Genomic DNA, 16,636 nt, shown 5'->3' with positions numbered 1-16,636 from the left:
GTGGCTATGCCCAGAACACCAGTCAGTCAAAAAAAAAATGCAACCCAAAACTAGCCCCACATTTCATGACTTGTAGCATCACCAGCAAGTCATAATTTGCCACAATGATATTACTATGAAATATATCTTTTTAATCAATGGGATTGCATAAAAAAAAGAATTATATTCTGACTGCCTCTATTATAATCCCACCACTTAATAATGAGCTGTTCCATAAATAATGTGTTGAAAAAAACAACCCTAAAATAAATTCTCATTGGATACTAAATCTTGAATATGTAAAATTTTATTTTATAAACAATTAATGTGGTGGATGACAGAGGAAAATTGTACAGTATGTATGAATTTAATAAACGTTTGTTCTGGTGTGATGCTTCCAATGTTAACCAAACATAATATGGATTATGGCCCCAACCAGGGGCGGCTCTAGGCATTTTGCCGCCCCAAGCACAGCAAGCAGGCTGCCTTCGGCGGCTTGCCTGCAGAGGGTCTGCTGGTCCTGCGGCTTCGGCAAACCTCCCAGGTCCGCCGAAGCCGCGGGACCAGCGGACCCTCCACAGGCAAGCCGCCAAAGGCAGCCTGCCTGCCGCCCTCGCGGTGACCGGCAGAGCGCCCCCGCGTGGCTTGCCGCCCCAAGCATGCGCTTGGCGTGCTGGGGCCTGGAGCCGCCCCTGGCCCCAACCCCATAGTTGGATCTGTATGTGTGCAGGGTTCTGCCCATGCCCATTCAATTGTAAGATCAGGGCCAAAGTGGGAAGAAGGCCATGCTGTAACATAATACACACACACACACTTCAGAGTGGTGGTCCGATAGATATAATGGAACTCTAGGTATAGCACTATGTAGGGTACTTCAACTGCTACAGTTGTTGCCTCTCAAACTGATTAGAAGAATGCAATAAATATTTTACAATAGACTGTATATTTAAGCTGATAAGCTTGTTGATTTCCCACACATTAAATAATGATGGTTGTATGCAGATACGGTGTCATTGTACGTAGGGAGAAGGTAACTAATGCTATTTGTGTCCCCAAATTCCTTAACAGAAGAGAATCAATCTCCATTTTTTAATTAGATGACCAATGCATATGAGTAGCATTGAAGACATTCTCCTCCTCTTTTGGCAGGCAACCTTGGTTTTATGGCTGGGGCTTTAATCTTCCACGAGGCCAAGCACTATTAGAGAAATGGAACCTTATTCCAGATGGAGTAGATATTCTTATAACACATGGACCACCTCTCGGTAAGAAAACATTAACACTTTTAGTTACATATTTCAAATAATGATATAGTAACTGTGTGCTCTTTTCGGACATGGGGTGAAATCCTGGCCCCAGGTAAGTCAAAAGCAAAGCTCCTCTGGATTGAATTGGGGCCAGGATTTCATCCCAGGGTTTCTAATCGCTATTACCTAAACTCAGCGAGGGATGTGAAATATTTTGCCTTAATGTACATTATAAAGAAACAATGGCCCCGATTCACATCTAGCATTCCAGTTTCATGCCAATGTAACTCCACTGAAATCAACAGAGCTACACCAGTGTCAAAACTGGGGTGACACAGTGATGAATCAGGCCTAATATACTTACATAATTTAGAGGTCTGATCCTGCATTCCTTGCCCACTCAAAGCTACCATTGAAATAACTGAGGAGAGTTGATTGAACAAGGAATGGAGGATCAGGCCCTAAGTTCTTACATAGAGGTTCCCCACCACCTTTTTATGGTAGCATTCCCCTCCATCCAATATCCAGTATTTATTTCTCCCTTCTTTCCTCATGAGTTGCCACCTCTGCTTCCTTCTCATGAACCCAAATGGCCATACTTATAGTTCCCATTCTTTAGAGAGGACCTGCCGACATGTGTAGGCCAACAAGAACCATTTTTACATTTTCATTTTACAGATATTAATGTGAGATAAAATATATCTTTATGCAAGTAGTGGGCTTATTATGTTTCCTGATAATAGTTATCTGACTTTGATTATGGAAATAAAGTATTAACAGAAATCTTTTTGGCCCTGATTCAGAAAAGCATTTAAACACATGCTTAACTGTAAACACATGCTCAAAACTCATTGATTTAATCATGATAAAGTGAAATTCATGCTTAATTGCTCTGCTGAATTTGACTTTTAAATTTAAGACTCCTTTCAGTCCACAATTTCACTAAGTGCTAAAATCCTCCTTCCCACCACTCTTTCCCCTTCTCTTTCAAAATTTTCATTTAGAGTATATAAAGTGTTTTGTTTTTCACTACAACAAAACGATTTTTCCTCTAAGTGTTTCACTGAAGCTTTGGGGATAGGGGTTTCTTCTTTGTAAACCTTTGTTCTCCCAATAAGACTGTGTGTTTAATCCATTGCATAACTCACTTCCAGTCATCAGATTTATTCCGTATATGGACTTGGATCTTAAAAACTGGTAACAGCCATTCGTCCCTGAGTGCTTGCAGGTCTGGAGCTGTTAGCCCTAAACATTTAGCATAGAAGATAATCCAAAATCCCAAATGGTAGCCCAAATGTTAGTATTGGATTTTTGGTGGACCCATTTATAAGTCCAAATAAAACAACTTAAAACATTTGAAATACTTTTGACTTTTATTCTTAACCCCCCAAACTTCCGTCTGATTAGTCATGGGGAAAAAAAAAACGATCCTTTGTCAATTCCAAAGAATGTCCACATATCCGGTGTTTGTAATTCACTTATCAACTAGTCTGAGTATTTATCCTATTTTGTTTTTTATCTTCAACCATCCTCCATGGCTTTTCTGCAAAATGTTGCATATTTCTTTGCTTTATTTTCCTGGTGTCTTGTCTATATTAATATATCTATGGACAGCTCATGTTCCACGCTGAATGGTCTGCAACTTTTTTATGAGTTGGATCAAGATATTGCTCCACCTAACATGTTATTTACTTTTCTGCAGCAGCCATTCTGTGGCACTCCCAAGGAAAGTGACAACCTCCTCACTGTATTGCACCCAGCTATGTATTAGGCTGTGCATGGATGGGTTGGAAACAGAATTCCTTTCTGACCTTCACAGGCAATTATTTTAACCTGGAAGTTGATTACTATTATCTTGGTCTTAGACTACATAACTACAAATGTTATTAATGAACATAAAAGTATCCAATGCTCTTGCTAATTCAGCCACACAATTTAGATAACTTCCTATGACAGTATGACTATAATGCTGCAAAAAGGAGCATTTCCTTTTATGGATTTTCAATGTATTTCCCTTTAATTTACAGATTTTGTTAGGTCGCTGTCAGGTTTGCATGAGGTATCGAAAAGTGACCCAGCAAGAGCTGCTACTGCCATGCCTACAGTGATTCTCACTGTTACATTAGGTTTAGAGGTTTCAGAGTGGTAACCGTGTTCGTCTGTATCAGCAAAAAGAACAGGAGTACTTGTGGCACCTTAGAGACTAACAAATTTATTTGGGCATAAGCTTTCATGGGCTAAAACCCACTTCATCGGATGCATGCAGTGGAAAATACAGTAGGAAGATATATATACACAGAGAACATGAAAAAATGGGTGTTGCCATACCAACTCTAATGAGACTAATTAAAGTGGGCTATTATCAGCAGGAGAAAACAAACTTTTGTAGTGCTCATCAGGATGGCCCATTTCAAACAGTTGACAAGAAGGTATGAGTAACAGTAGGGGAAAAATTAGCATGGGGAAATAGTTTTTACTTTGTGTAATGACCCATCCACTCCCAGTCTTTATTCAAGCCTAATTTAATGGTGTCAAGTTTGCATATTAATTCCAGTTCTGCAGTTTCTCGTTGGAGTATGTTTTTTCAGTTTTTTGGTTGAATAATTGTGACTTTTAGGTCTGTAATTGAGTGACCAGGGAGGTTGAAGTGTTCTCTGACTGGTTTTTTAATGTTATAATTCTTGATGTCTGATTTGTGTCCATTTATTCTTTTGCGTAGAGACTGTCCGGTTTGTCCAACGTACATGGCAGAGGGGCATTGCTGGCACCTGATGGCATATATCACATTGGCAGGTGAACGAGCCTCTGATGGTGTGGCTGATGTGATTATCACTACAAAAGTTTTTTTTTCTCCTGCTAATATCCCACCTTAATTGATTAATCTTATTAGAGTTGGTATAGCAACACCCATTTTTTCATGTTCTTTGTGTATATAATCTTCCTACTGTATTTTCCACTGCATGCATCCGATGAAGTGGGTTTTAGCCCATGAAAACTTATGCCCAAATAAATTTGTTAGTCTCTAAGGTGCCACAAGTACTCCTTGTTCTTTTTATTAGGTTTAGAGACCCCCATAATAGGTGGTTCCTGTCTGTTTAATGACTCAGAGGACAACTACCCTTTTCTGTATGTGGTCCAAGAGAGGGAGCTGCAGTGTGGCCTCTCAGGTTGAGTCTTGTTACTGATTATATCCCTCTTTTGAGTTGGTGCCTCATGAAATCGTGTCCTTCTTTCTTCTCCCCTTTTCTTTTTCCCTTAAGTGTATGTCTTAATTCTGCCCACCATCCACTTTTCTCTTCTCCCTATTCATCCCCTTCCTGTAGCAGAACAAATACCCTCCTGATCAACTGATGTTACAGAACTACAAAGATAAATTGGTGGGATTTTAAAAGTGCCAAAGGGATTCAGGAGCACAAGTCCCATTGACTTTGAACAGAATTGTGCTTCTGTGTCACTTAGGCACTTCTGAAAATCCTATTCAGAGTCACTATTCTTCATTATTTGTATTGTGGTAGTCAGGGGCGGCTCCAGGCCCCAGCATGCCAAGCATGTGCTTGGGGCGGCAAGCCACAGGGGGTGCTCTGCCGGTGCCGTGAGGGCGGCAGGCAGGCTTCCCTCGGCGGCATGCCTGCGGAGGGTCCGCTGGTCCCGCGGCTTCGGTGGACCTCCCGCAGCCTGCGGGAGGTCCACCGAAGCCACGGGACCAGCGGACCCTCCGCAGGCAAACCGCCGAAGGCAGCGTGCTTGGGGCGGCAAAAACCCTAGAGCCGCCCCTGGTGGTAGTGCCTAGATGCCACTATCAGGATATGTGCTCCTGCTTGTGCCAGGCTCTGTAGACACGTATTGGGAACACAGTTCCCCAAGAGTTTACAATTATCTGCAGTCATTGTACTCAGCCACCTGTTAATGAGAATATACCATATATTACTGGGTCATGATATATAGCAGTGTGAGAGACACCTTTGATTAGATCATATTGGAAATACAATAAATACACTACGCAAAAATAAGTTTCTTTGAATATGTATTAATTTCATGTTTTTTAAAAGTCAGTTTCCTACCATGTAAAGAATTAAGTTAAGGATTCTTTGGCTTCTCATCAAGCATTCTTTCCTTTTCTTCCTTTCTTTCTTTTTCTTTTTTTTTTAAAATAGATTTCATTTCACCTTTAAGTCTTGATCTGTAGCTGTCTGCATGATTGTCTGTGACAAAGATTTATACTTTCCTGACAGTTGCAGAAACCAGTTTCAAATAACCAAACATAAAAAAATCCCTAAGATGAACTCTAATTGTTAGCTAGGTGTAATCAATTATTCTTAGTTTGTGTAGTCAGGTGTATATAATAAGCAGCAAACATATGGGAAGGATTCAGAAGGGTGATAATGCATGTAAACAAAAACATGTTCACCATAAATAATGCTTAATTTAATGGAGAAGTTAATTTCATGAATTTTTGTTTGTAAAGTTTTTGAAGCGGAAATACCTTTGCCTTCATGTTCACCACAGACATTTTGACAATTAACTGTTTCAAACCATCGAAATAACAAAAGCCTGGGTTATAATCTGTTTGGCATGAAAAAGAGATTGAACTGGATTCTGAAAGATACAATTTCTCAACTCATTTTGACACGTTAAGGAACTGCTATTATTTCCTGGAATCAATTTTAAACTTCCATAGAGGACAAAAGTGACTAGCAGAGTCAAATATCAGAGTTTAATGAGGCTCATCAGTGTCCGTAATTAAGTTGCACGTAACTGGATTTTCTGTGAAGATATATACACTAAAAGACCTGGGATAACGTTTTCAAAAGTGCCCTTCCTTCCTCAGACAGGACTTGGGCACTTAGAAGTCTAGATTCCATTGACTTTCAAGGAGACAGACTTCTGAGTGCCTTAGTCACTCTTAAAAATGGGACTTTTGAACCTGCCATTTACTCATTTTAGAAAATTTTACCCTTAGTCACAAAACCCTAAAATATACCAAGACCAACTCTTAAAAATAGGCACCGAAATGCAAACATGTGGGTGTCCGAATCTGCCATTAGGCTGGTATATATCCATTTTGCATGCAGTGCACTTTTCCAGCTGAGTGCTCCATTTCTGGTCTCATTGAAATAAATGGCTTAACTCAGGGGTTCTCAAACTGGGGGGTTGGGACCCCTCAGGGGGTTGCAAGGTTATTACATGGGGGGATCACGAGCTGTCAGCCTCCACCTCAAGCCCCGCTTTTCCTCCAGCATTTATAATGGTGTTAAATATATAAAAAAGAGAATTTATAAGGGTAGGGTCGCACTCAGAGGTTTGCTATGTGAAAGGGGTCACCAGTACAAAAGTTTGAGAGCCACTGGCTTAACTCCTTGTTAGCCATGTTGGAGCAGGCCCCCTGTACCATAATTTGAAAACTGCATCCAATACGTGTAAGTCACTGGCTCATCCTTATCCTCTCAGCCCTGTATATATGCAATATATCACAACACCCTTCAACTGTACCTATGGAGATGTGCAATAGGCACATAATGCAAACAGAAGGATAAATAAATCTAAAGAATAGTACAAAATTGTAAATGTTTTAGATACCCCAAAATGGAGGCAACATCTTATGATAGTGGCAGAGAAGTGGCAGCACAAAACAATTAGATCATGTAGGCAAAGGTATTTCCGCTTCAAAAACTTTACAAACAAAAATTCATGAAATTAACTTCTCCATTAAATTAAGCATTATTTACAAACCAAGAGAAATTAACTAAATTATTCCAATTTGCACTGCAGAATAGTGTTTCCCTGCACAGCTCTGGACTCTTTGCTCTTCCATCTTTCACACAGATATACAGGAGATGATGTTTTCACACTTAAAGTGTCACATCCTGGTTAGGTTACACTATCGCTTTGAAGAAAATACCATGATTTAGTGAACAATTAGCATCCCTTCTGAAATGACGTTCAACAATTTGATGTCCAGATTGGGCATTTAGGTTTTCATTGTAAAATAACTTTAACAAAAAACCCTGCGTCCCATACAGGAAAATACAACAGTCACACATGCATGCCTCTGCAAAGGGGCCAGCAGAGACTTTGGGAAGAGTTACAATGATCCTGGCAGTTGCATGAGATTTCCCAAAAGCAACAAGGTGAAGGCTGGATTATGGCCCCGCTATCCTTTTGTGTTTGCCAGTTGAGCTCAGCTGCTGAATGCTGGAGTTTCTGCCCTGGCATGTGCTCCCACAGGCTCTTCAGGAATTCAGACCAACTCAGCCACAATGCCTCCAGGGATTCCTGCTGCAGTGTGGTCTTTGTTCATTCCCCCACCTAACATGGGCTCATGTTCAAAGCTGCCATATAGTCTTGGATATTTAAAAAGAAGATAATTTTAATCAAATTTCCAGCCTCCAGCCCAACCAAAACCATCATCTGGAGCCAGATCCTTGTCCCATCAGGTCAATGGAAAGTCCCAATGACTTAACTGAGAGTTAAATCAGTCTCCTGGTGATACAGATGTGGATGGTTTTTAGTATCATTTTAACACTTTGGTGCCATTAATAAAAGAGTATTTTTAGTGCTCTCTGTTCAGATATGCTATTATTTCTGCTTTCTGAAGTAGCTGATACGGCTGGTAACGACAATTGTCATTTCTTTTAATGGAAAAATTGGGTTTTCAACTAAATGTAACTTTAACAAAGTGCCTGCTTTCCTTGAAATTTTTTTATTTTTCATACAGGCAAAAACAAAAACAAAAAATGGAAACCAAAACCATTTTTGTATTTTTAATTAAAAAGTCAACATTTTCTAGGGAGAAAGAAAAATATTTTTACAATCAGCTGTAGTAGGCAATCATTTTAATGTATGAAAATGGAAATATCTAACCCTCAATGCCAGTATGTTTTGGTTTAACAATTAGCAACACCAAAGACATTACATAAGTTAAGATCAAACTATTCAGTGCTTAAAATTAGACCCTGACTAGATTTAAAAGGCTAAATGTAGGTTTTGAGGCCTAGCTTTAGGCACTAGTTTTGAACATTTTGCTCTAAGCTTCTTAAAATGTAGCAGGGATGGATAAAACTTAGAGTGTTTGCCTTAAATAGAGCAAATATGGTTTAATTAGTTTTAATTTAAAATCTCTTGCAAGGATCTTTCCTTTCAAAAGGAAATATTGGCAAGAATAACTCTAATCCCATCCCTTTGGATCAACTATTTTTTCATTCCTCAAATATTTTTCATTCTCCCTCCACTGTGCAATGAAGATGTTCATTTTAATAGATTATTCTGTGGCCACTTACTAGAAACTAAGAGAGACATTAAAATCCAGGAATGATTTTGCGTCTGCCAGGTATAAAGTTTCACAGATAACGTGACTCCTTTCTCTCGCCTTTTAAATCTATGTTTATTAATCTTTCTTCTTCTTCAAAGGTTTTCTAGACTGGGTTCCTAAGAAAATGCAGAGGGTAGGATGTGTTGAGCTGCTGAACACAGTCCAGAGACGAATACAGCCACGACTTCATGTTTTTGGACATATCCATGAAGGTCAGCAAGCTTGTCTCTCTCTGATTTTTAAAACCAACTGCACCCAAGTCACTGCACAGTATGGCCAACATTTTCAAACTTGAGTTGCTAAAGATAGGTACCTAAATTAATGGACACTTCTGAAAATCAGACCACTTGTTTAGGCGAATAAGATGCATATAAGCGTCTAACATCCAAGTATGAATATTTGGGCCTCGGCATCTCTGTTTCAGTTTCCATATCTGTGAAACGGGGATTATACCTACTTCTCCATATGAACTACTGATCCAGTTGGTTCAAAACAAGGGTAGAGGTCTACTAGGTGACTACAAGTTAGGATTGCGGGATTCTATTTGTGGCTCCTTACTGAATCAGTGTGTGACATTGGGAAAATCATGTAACTTCTCGGCGTCTCACTTTCTCTCCCTGTAAAATCCTTAGGGATTTCTAAGGCTTAATTACCGAGATCTTGGGTTAGAAGGGTCTAAATAAATACAAAGCTAAAATGAGGCCCCATAAAACTCTAGAAGTTCCTCCCACTCTTAATTTGTGCATGTACCATGTATTAGGCTGAGCTCCTCATCAGCGAGTTCAGGATTCTCCAGCAACCTGAGACGCTATAGTTTCTTCAGAGCATTTGTCTGAGTGTGTGTCTCAGAGCACTAGGGAGTCATCACTGGCTCTGTGGGGGTAAGATTTTTTTTTTAAACAGGTTAAATGTTCAGTGCACAGACCCACCAAGAGTGTTCTCTCAACCATTTGGCTTTCAATTGGGAAAATTAACTCCCTTCTTTTAAATCATTAAATGGAATCAGTCTTGCTCCCATTGAAGTCAGTGATAGTGGGATCATATTAACAATCAAAGAAAAGAGGAAAGAATACATCTTATGGTGTTTACTCATATCTTGCAAGGTGTACGGCCTGGACTACAATCACTGCCTATTCCTTGCGATGATAAGGCTCTCACTAGGTGATTTCTAAAGTGCAGTCAAATGTACAAAGTAAACAAATTGAATGCATAGAGAGAATGACTCTTCTCTAGATCACGTTCAGGTACAGCAGTCTTATAAGTAACCTCTAAGACAGTGTGTGAACAATTTTCAGACAAAACCCGTTTTAAAATTGGCATTATCCCTTTAGTTTATTATAGGCCATGTAAGTTTAAATTTGGTGTAAGTGACCTGTTGTAAGCTCCTGTGAGGTAAATAGAGTTGCATCTGCTTACCCCATGTCTGAATTTGGCTCACCAAAGAAAAAACCATTGGCTCTCAAAGAATGGTAAATTATTTCAGTTACCATTTCAGTCGCAGTAAGTAGCAGAGTTAAGAGACAGGGAGTTCTTGTAAACTATCATAATTCAGAGAAAACAAATGGGAAATTGCAAAGCCTGTTTTGCTGTGGGATGGTAAAACTCCTCAGAGAATAATTCCCAAGTAAGTTCTCACAGACAGCCTTTTCAAATGAATGTGCTCTTTGCAAAGTGAGTGCATGGTATGAACAGATGATATCCTCCCCTGACTAAACACAGCTACATCTACAGCAGTCATCTACTAAATATCCAGGAGGAATAACGAACTGACTGTTTCCTCCCCACTTCCTCCTCTGAACTGCTGCTACTGCCAAAAATGCCCCACCTGTCATCATGACAGGCAGCCTACAGTAATGTCATCTAAAATCCTATTTCCCATGCTCCTGCCAGGGCTCAGGTGGGGTCGTGATACAGAAGTCTCCGTGATAGGAATGAAAAGTGCAATATTATAAATCATGCACAAAAATTAACATTTTAGTAACTGGGTACCATGGTGATTGGATGTTTTAAGAACATGGAGAGGGAGAGAGAACATTCTGAAACTTCTCCTAGCAATGTTAAGTGCAATTCATGTTTACATTCTGTGGTTCATGTTTCACACCCAACGATTGTTCTGTGGCAAACCACAAATGATGGGGAGAAATCTCTGTGACAGGAACCTGACAGAGTTTTCATCCTTGCTGAAGTCCTCTTCTTGTAAGGTTTTCCATGAGCCGTCTATTGGACCCACAGTTTGTAGCATTAAGTTTGTTGGTTTTTTAAAGAAAATAAAAGAATCTGCTGTTATTTCATGGAGTTCCTGAACCAAGAGAGTGTACATAGGCCTGACTCAATCCCCACTGATGCCTACACTGCAGCGGGGGGCAAGCCTCCCAGCCCAAGTAGACAGACTCACACTAGCTTGACTTGAGCTAGCACACTAAAAATAGCAGTGTGGATGGTGTGGCTCCAGTGGACACTCAACCAGTCAAGCGCGCTCAGACTCAGGCAGTGGTGACCTGACCCCAAGTTGCCACAGCCACACTGCTGTGTTTAGTGCACTAACTTGAGGCCCACTAGCACAAATGTTTATCCAGCTCACTCCCAACTGCAGTGTAGACGTGACAGGGGAGTGTTGCCATTGACTTCAATGGGAGCTCAGTCAGGCACTTAGGTAATTACACATACATGCCTAGAACTTCTCTAGTATGTTTAAGTGTACACCGACACACAATGGATCAAATCAAGTTCCCACTGAAGGGATTTCGAATGTCACCATTATCTTCAGTAGCAGTAGGATAGAGCCCATTACGGACAGTTTCTAGTGAGCACATCGTTTTCAGATATTCAGATCTTGAAATCAAACCCAGTTTTTTTCATGCTAAGCCATGGCATACCTATATCCATGCCAAGTTGCAGATTTCATGCTTCTGCTGGTTTTGCTGAAGCCCAGTAGATTTTTTTTTCCTTTTCATAAGTGATTAGAATTCTTTTATAATGGAAAAAATATGTTCACTTTTCCATAAGTCCAAAAATGTTTGAAGGGCTTTCACTCAACATTTCTTTAAAAATAATAATAATAATAATAAAATAAAATTTATCTTTGAGCAAAAACCAAGCCTGGGAAATATCAGCCCCAAAAGGTGACGGTTTCAACAAATTCTGAATGTGAGATTTCCAACAAATCAGGAATTTGTGTGTTTTAAAGCCTGAAATACAGTCTAGCTCCCACCCTCTTCCAAAACTGGAGAGAGAATTTTTTTTTAACTGATTTTCAAAGAGAAATATTAAAGTTACTAAACTTTTTTGTGGAGACTTCACATTTCAGTGGCTATAATATCACACTACGTGTACATGCTGGAGAGTTCTCTTTGGCTTTCTTTTACAATCTAAAAGGGTGCACAAATTCTTCTGTTACACAGGTATTTATTACTACTCTCATGGAAGTTTCACTAGTATGACAGAGAGCAGAATATGGCCCTGTTAAATCCTTGAGCGTTTGAATGTAGCACTATTCAGTGCCACTTCCATTTGTGGCACTATATAAGTGAATAAGAATAGTAACTAGAACTTGTTTTCTTTGTAGGCTATGGGGTAATGGCTGATGGAACTACTACCTATGTGAATGCATCAGTGTGCACTGTGAATTACCAGCCTCTCAATCCACCTATAGTTATTGACTTACCTACTCCAAGGAACACATGATTGTTATAGGAATTTAATGATGTACCCATCACACAAGCAAGTTTCTATTGCTGGCTAAGAAACATGATAAAGAACTGTTCAATGAAGAAGCGAAGACCCTTTATTTTTTTTTCTTTTAATTCGTCACAACCAAATTTGAGTGATGAAAATAAATGGGAAGCAAAGACATTTTAGTGCCAGTATCTGCCAGAAGCCTATTAAAGACTTTAAAATTTCAGCATTAAAATACTTGTGAATACACAAAAGTGAATGCATTCCACGTATATCTCGAGTAGGGAATTGGTTGGGTTTTTTTATCTCTACCATATATTGAACTTATTAAAAGTCTTTTCAAAGGCTTGTGTCTTAAAGAATGTTTATAGTTTAAACGTGAATGTTTAGACTAGGATGTAACCATTTAAAACATTTTCCAATGAGTATTTGGTAAAATCAAATCATGTTGATATTTTTGCTGAATAATATGGCAAATATGAAAATAGTATACACAAGTACTGTATTGAACCAGTTAAAAGAAGACAGTTATTATTGCAAATCCTTCTGAAGTCTGTGCCCTTGCATGCTTTCAAAGCCAGTGCAGGAGAAGGTCCTAATCGCTGTTCTGTAATGCAGTTGCAACACATCTGGCATTACAGATGGAAGGGGAAATGGTGCATACTGCCAGTGTGTGGTAAACAGCTGAATGTTCTAGAAGGGAGATGGTATTAAATGAGTACAAACTCAGGCATTTGTAAGCTCTGAAAAATGTCATTTCCCTTTTTTTCTTTAAAAAGTTCCGTGAGGTTTAATATGAGAGCTGATCTGTGATTGGATTTAAAATAAAATAGGAAAGCTGTGCTGTTGAGTAGTGGTTTTAAAAGGTAGCCTAGCGGGACTATCTGGTTTAAAGAACTGGTAAAGGGATGGGCAGCCTATCATAAGGCCACTGCTTTGAATCTGGCCCAGGTTGGGAATGATTAAAAGTCTGAGCTAATTCATCCCTGGGTTAATAACACCCCTGACTTTGATGGAGTTACCCCAAGGATGAGTTTGGCTCTTTACCTTCTAATAGCTGTTCAGCAGCATGGGTGAAATGAGTGGCGAGCTTACGGCAGTTCCTCCAACACAGGTGTCCACATCACAAACCCCATCATTTGCCTCCTTGTGGACAGTCGTAGTAGAGACCAAGGACTAAATGAGCCCAGGAGACTGAAGTCTTTTTTAACCCCTATATACAGCCCATCCAGATGTGAGAACTAGCAATGCTCGTGCTCTGCGTCTATGGATTCACAGAGGAGTTGAGGCAGCGGAGTTTTCATTCCAGCACTTCACACTAGCCCAAAAATTCACTTTAAAAAGCAAACCATGAAGTATTTTAACCCCCCCAGATAGGCTCTAGAGGAAAAGGGGCCTCTGTCCTGACCTTACCCAATTTCTCCAACTTCAAAGAAAGTAAAAGGAGACCTCTTGCCTTAACTGCGATTAGCTGAGTATGATACTTTGGATATGGATTTTCAGAATTGTGGTACTAACAGGCTCTATGTGTTAAATAACCTTCACACACATTAGGCAAAGCTCATGGGTGAGGCATTCAGACACCGATGCTGGAGAAAAAAAAACCATGCATGTACCCAGTGCATGTGCAGAGCCCACATTTGCACACACAGATCATGTAATTGTGCATGTTAGTGCCCTTTTGCACACACACTCGCTCAATGTGAAGACATCAATGTGAGCTTTGCATGTAGCAGCTGTATGTACAGTATTCGCATGCACAACTAGGGCCGCTATTTCTGAAAGCTTGAGCCTCAAAGTCAAATCTGGGAGGGACACTAGGTTCATTTCCAGCGCTTCATATGTGCAAAAACTCTTCCCCCACCTGGTGCTGGGAAGCAATTAAGTTTGAGCCTAGTAACTTTATCCAAACTGGTATGCCCAAAAACATGACATGCCACAAAGCTCTAATTTCTTGTAAGCTGCTCAGTGAATTAGGACATAACATGCTTTGCTGCTCTTTGCTGAAACTAAAAAGCAAACAGTGGGTCCCTCCTGTAACCCTTTCTTATGTGAATGGTTTATATGCACATGAGCCATCTGCAGTAGATTTACATGGGACTATTTTTGCAAGAACTGTTTGTGTAAGGGTTGTAGGATCAGCCGACATCAGCGAGGCTGGAAATTAATAGCCTATTACCAATTTCCACCATCAATGGGAAGAAAAACAATAATGTGTTGTTAGACTAAAAGTGTCTTAACCAGTCACAATTCAAGTGTTTTATGAAACAAGTGTGGCAGGAAACTGGCTGTATGTTAAAGAAGTCTGAAATGTTTACATTCACTCTCAGCACTTGTTACTAAAATGTTAAGGGGGGAGAGCTTTTATTAGCTGCAATGATATTTCTATGTCAACCATAAAACATGCTCTTAACAAAAAAAATTTCCTAAGGTATCTTCAAAATACTATGTATTTTATGTGAAAAAATGATTTGAAAGCAGCTGTTACTTTAAAGGTTATTATTAAAAGACTTGCGGCATGAAAGCTTATTTAATCATTTTGGCATAACTTGATGTTGTAATTTTTTTGTCAAGCATGTTAGACAAATAAAATCTTAAAAAATACAAGTTCTGTTTACATCTATCAGACATTCCATTTGGCTTGGTAGTAAAATATTTACTGTAAAATACAGCACACCTGCCCCTTATGTTAGGTGCCAAAGCACTCCGTACTGTGGATCAGTTACCATACAGACCTAAAATCTACTGGTGGGAGATCAGCTGGGCTTGAAGGTGTTAAGCCTTGTGCATGATTGTATACCAAATAATCTTGCAATATCTGTCATTGCAAGGATGTCTATGCATGCTGTCTTAGCAAAAGATGCACTCTTTAATGCCGCCACCACTTTAATAGAGACTTCCTTGCCTTAGGGCAAAAAATAAAGAATGAGTTGGAACCAATGATTGCAAGAAGAGAAAAATAACTGTTTCTTGTAATTAAAGATCCCCATGGATGGACCATATGAAATGCTTCTATGACACAATATGGTGTTTTAGGAAAAGCTAATGTGGCTAATTTAGCAAAAATAGCTTTGGAAACTTTTGATTGTGGGGCCCATAACTAGGATGCGGGTAAAATCCTTTGAGGAATGTATGAGTGTTGGAACTATTTGAGTGTATTGTCAGTATGGACCTCAAAGAGGAGATTAAGAAAGGTGCTCTCTTCTTTTTTTTTAACTCCATTCCAAAGTATTAGTTACTTAGGAAAGATTCTACGTAGCTCCAGTTTTGAAAATGTGTGTGGGTTTAAAAAAAAAAAAAAGAGTTAAGAATATTTAGCACCTACATCAAGGCAATGGTTTGTGCTCCCTTTGTAAACTTACATTGGGAGTTAATCAGCTGACATCACTCCCAGAGCTGTGCTGATGTCTCTCCCTACTTTGTGAAGGAATGCATGCTTTACCATAAGTCCGCAGAGTTGTTAACTACTGCGGTTAATTTCAGTTCCTTTCCAAACATGGAAAGGGTGGGGTGGGGATGGGGGAATATCACTACAGGCTAATGGATAAGGACAAAAGTGGTTTAAAGTCTCTCACACTCCTGGGGATGAGTGAGTATTTTAACAACTAATGACTTGGGAGAATGGGACGGGTTTGGCTGCCAGGAAAGAGAGTTAGTTGAGACTCTGCAACCAAGCCCAGGGCTGGGCTACACTACGGGGGAAAATCGATCTAAGATACGCAACTTCAGCTACGTGAATAACATAGCTGAAGTCGAAGTATCTTATAGCGAATTACCTACCGTCCTCATGGCGCGGGATCGATGTCTGCGGCTCCCCATGTCGACTCTGCTACCACCGTTCGGGTTGGTGGAGTTCCGGAGTCGACAGGAGCGCGTTCGGGGTTCGATATATCGCGTCTAGCTGAGACGCGATATATCGATCCCCGAGAAACCGATTGCTACCCGCCGATACGGCGGATAGTGAAGACGTATCCCCAGTCTGACTTGCTTTCCTCCATCCCCAGCCTCCCTAGGAATACACCTTCCTTCTGCCACCCACTTATCCTCGATGCTAGTTCCTGACATGTATCAAGCCTGGGAACTAGATGTAAGAAGATGGTTCTCAACAGGAACTGAAGCCGAAGACACAGAGAAACTGTTGCAGGCCCCAAACAACTGTTTGGAGAAGTGAGGCTGATGTCAAGAAATGGTAGCTAGAGCTGTGATGCTCTAGACCTGCTGGGTTGGGCCTTGAAGGAGTCAGACAGTTTTGGAACTCGGTGGACTGAGCAGGAAAGCAGGAAGGGGTAGCCAGATAGCAGTGGGCTTGTTTGGCTCAAGAAAAAAGGAAGGATGCAGACATATAGAAGGAGAAGAAACAGTAGAATTGTGCAGAACAATGGTCCAGTCCATCCAGGATCTGGCAATAGCCAATAGCAAATGGTTC

The 16,636-nt window shown here is 40.1% G+C and overlaps 1 protein-coding gene across 2 annotated transcripts in view; it reads left to right on the top strand.

Moving 5' to 3' along the window:
• Window positions 1-12,555, top strand: part of MPPED1 (metallophosphoesterase domain containing 1) — a 77,059-nt gene extending 64,504 nt beyond the window's left edge. For both annotated transcript variants that reach the window (XM_039520384.1, XM_039520385.1), the window contains exons 6-8: window positions 1,129-1,244; window positions 8,634-8,747; window positions 12,101-12,555. In XM_039520384.1, coding sequence (XP_039376318.1) covers window positions 1,129-1,244; window positions 8,634-8,747; window positions 12,101-12,219 — 349 coding nt within the window. In that variant the 3' untranslated portion in view covers window positions 12,220-12,555. The remainder of the gene's footprint in view (window positions 1-1,128; window positions 1,245-8,633; window positions 8,748-12,100) is intronic.
• Window positions 12,556-16,636: the final 4,081 nt, after the last annotated feature.

This window comes from Mauremys reevesii, linkage group 1 (assembly GCF_016161935.1).
Source record: "Mauremys reevesii isolate NIE-2019 linkage group 1, ASM1616193v1, whole genome shotgun sequence".
In the NCBI taxonomy this organism is placed as follows: Eukaryota; Metazoa; Chordata; order Testudines; family Geoemydidae; genus Mauremys; species Mauremys reevesii.
The sequence above is the reverse complement of the archived record's forward strand: the minus strand, read 5'-3'. Positions and strand labels throughout refer to the sequence as shown.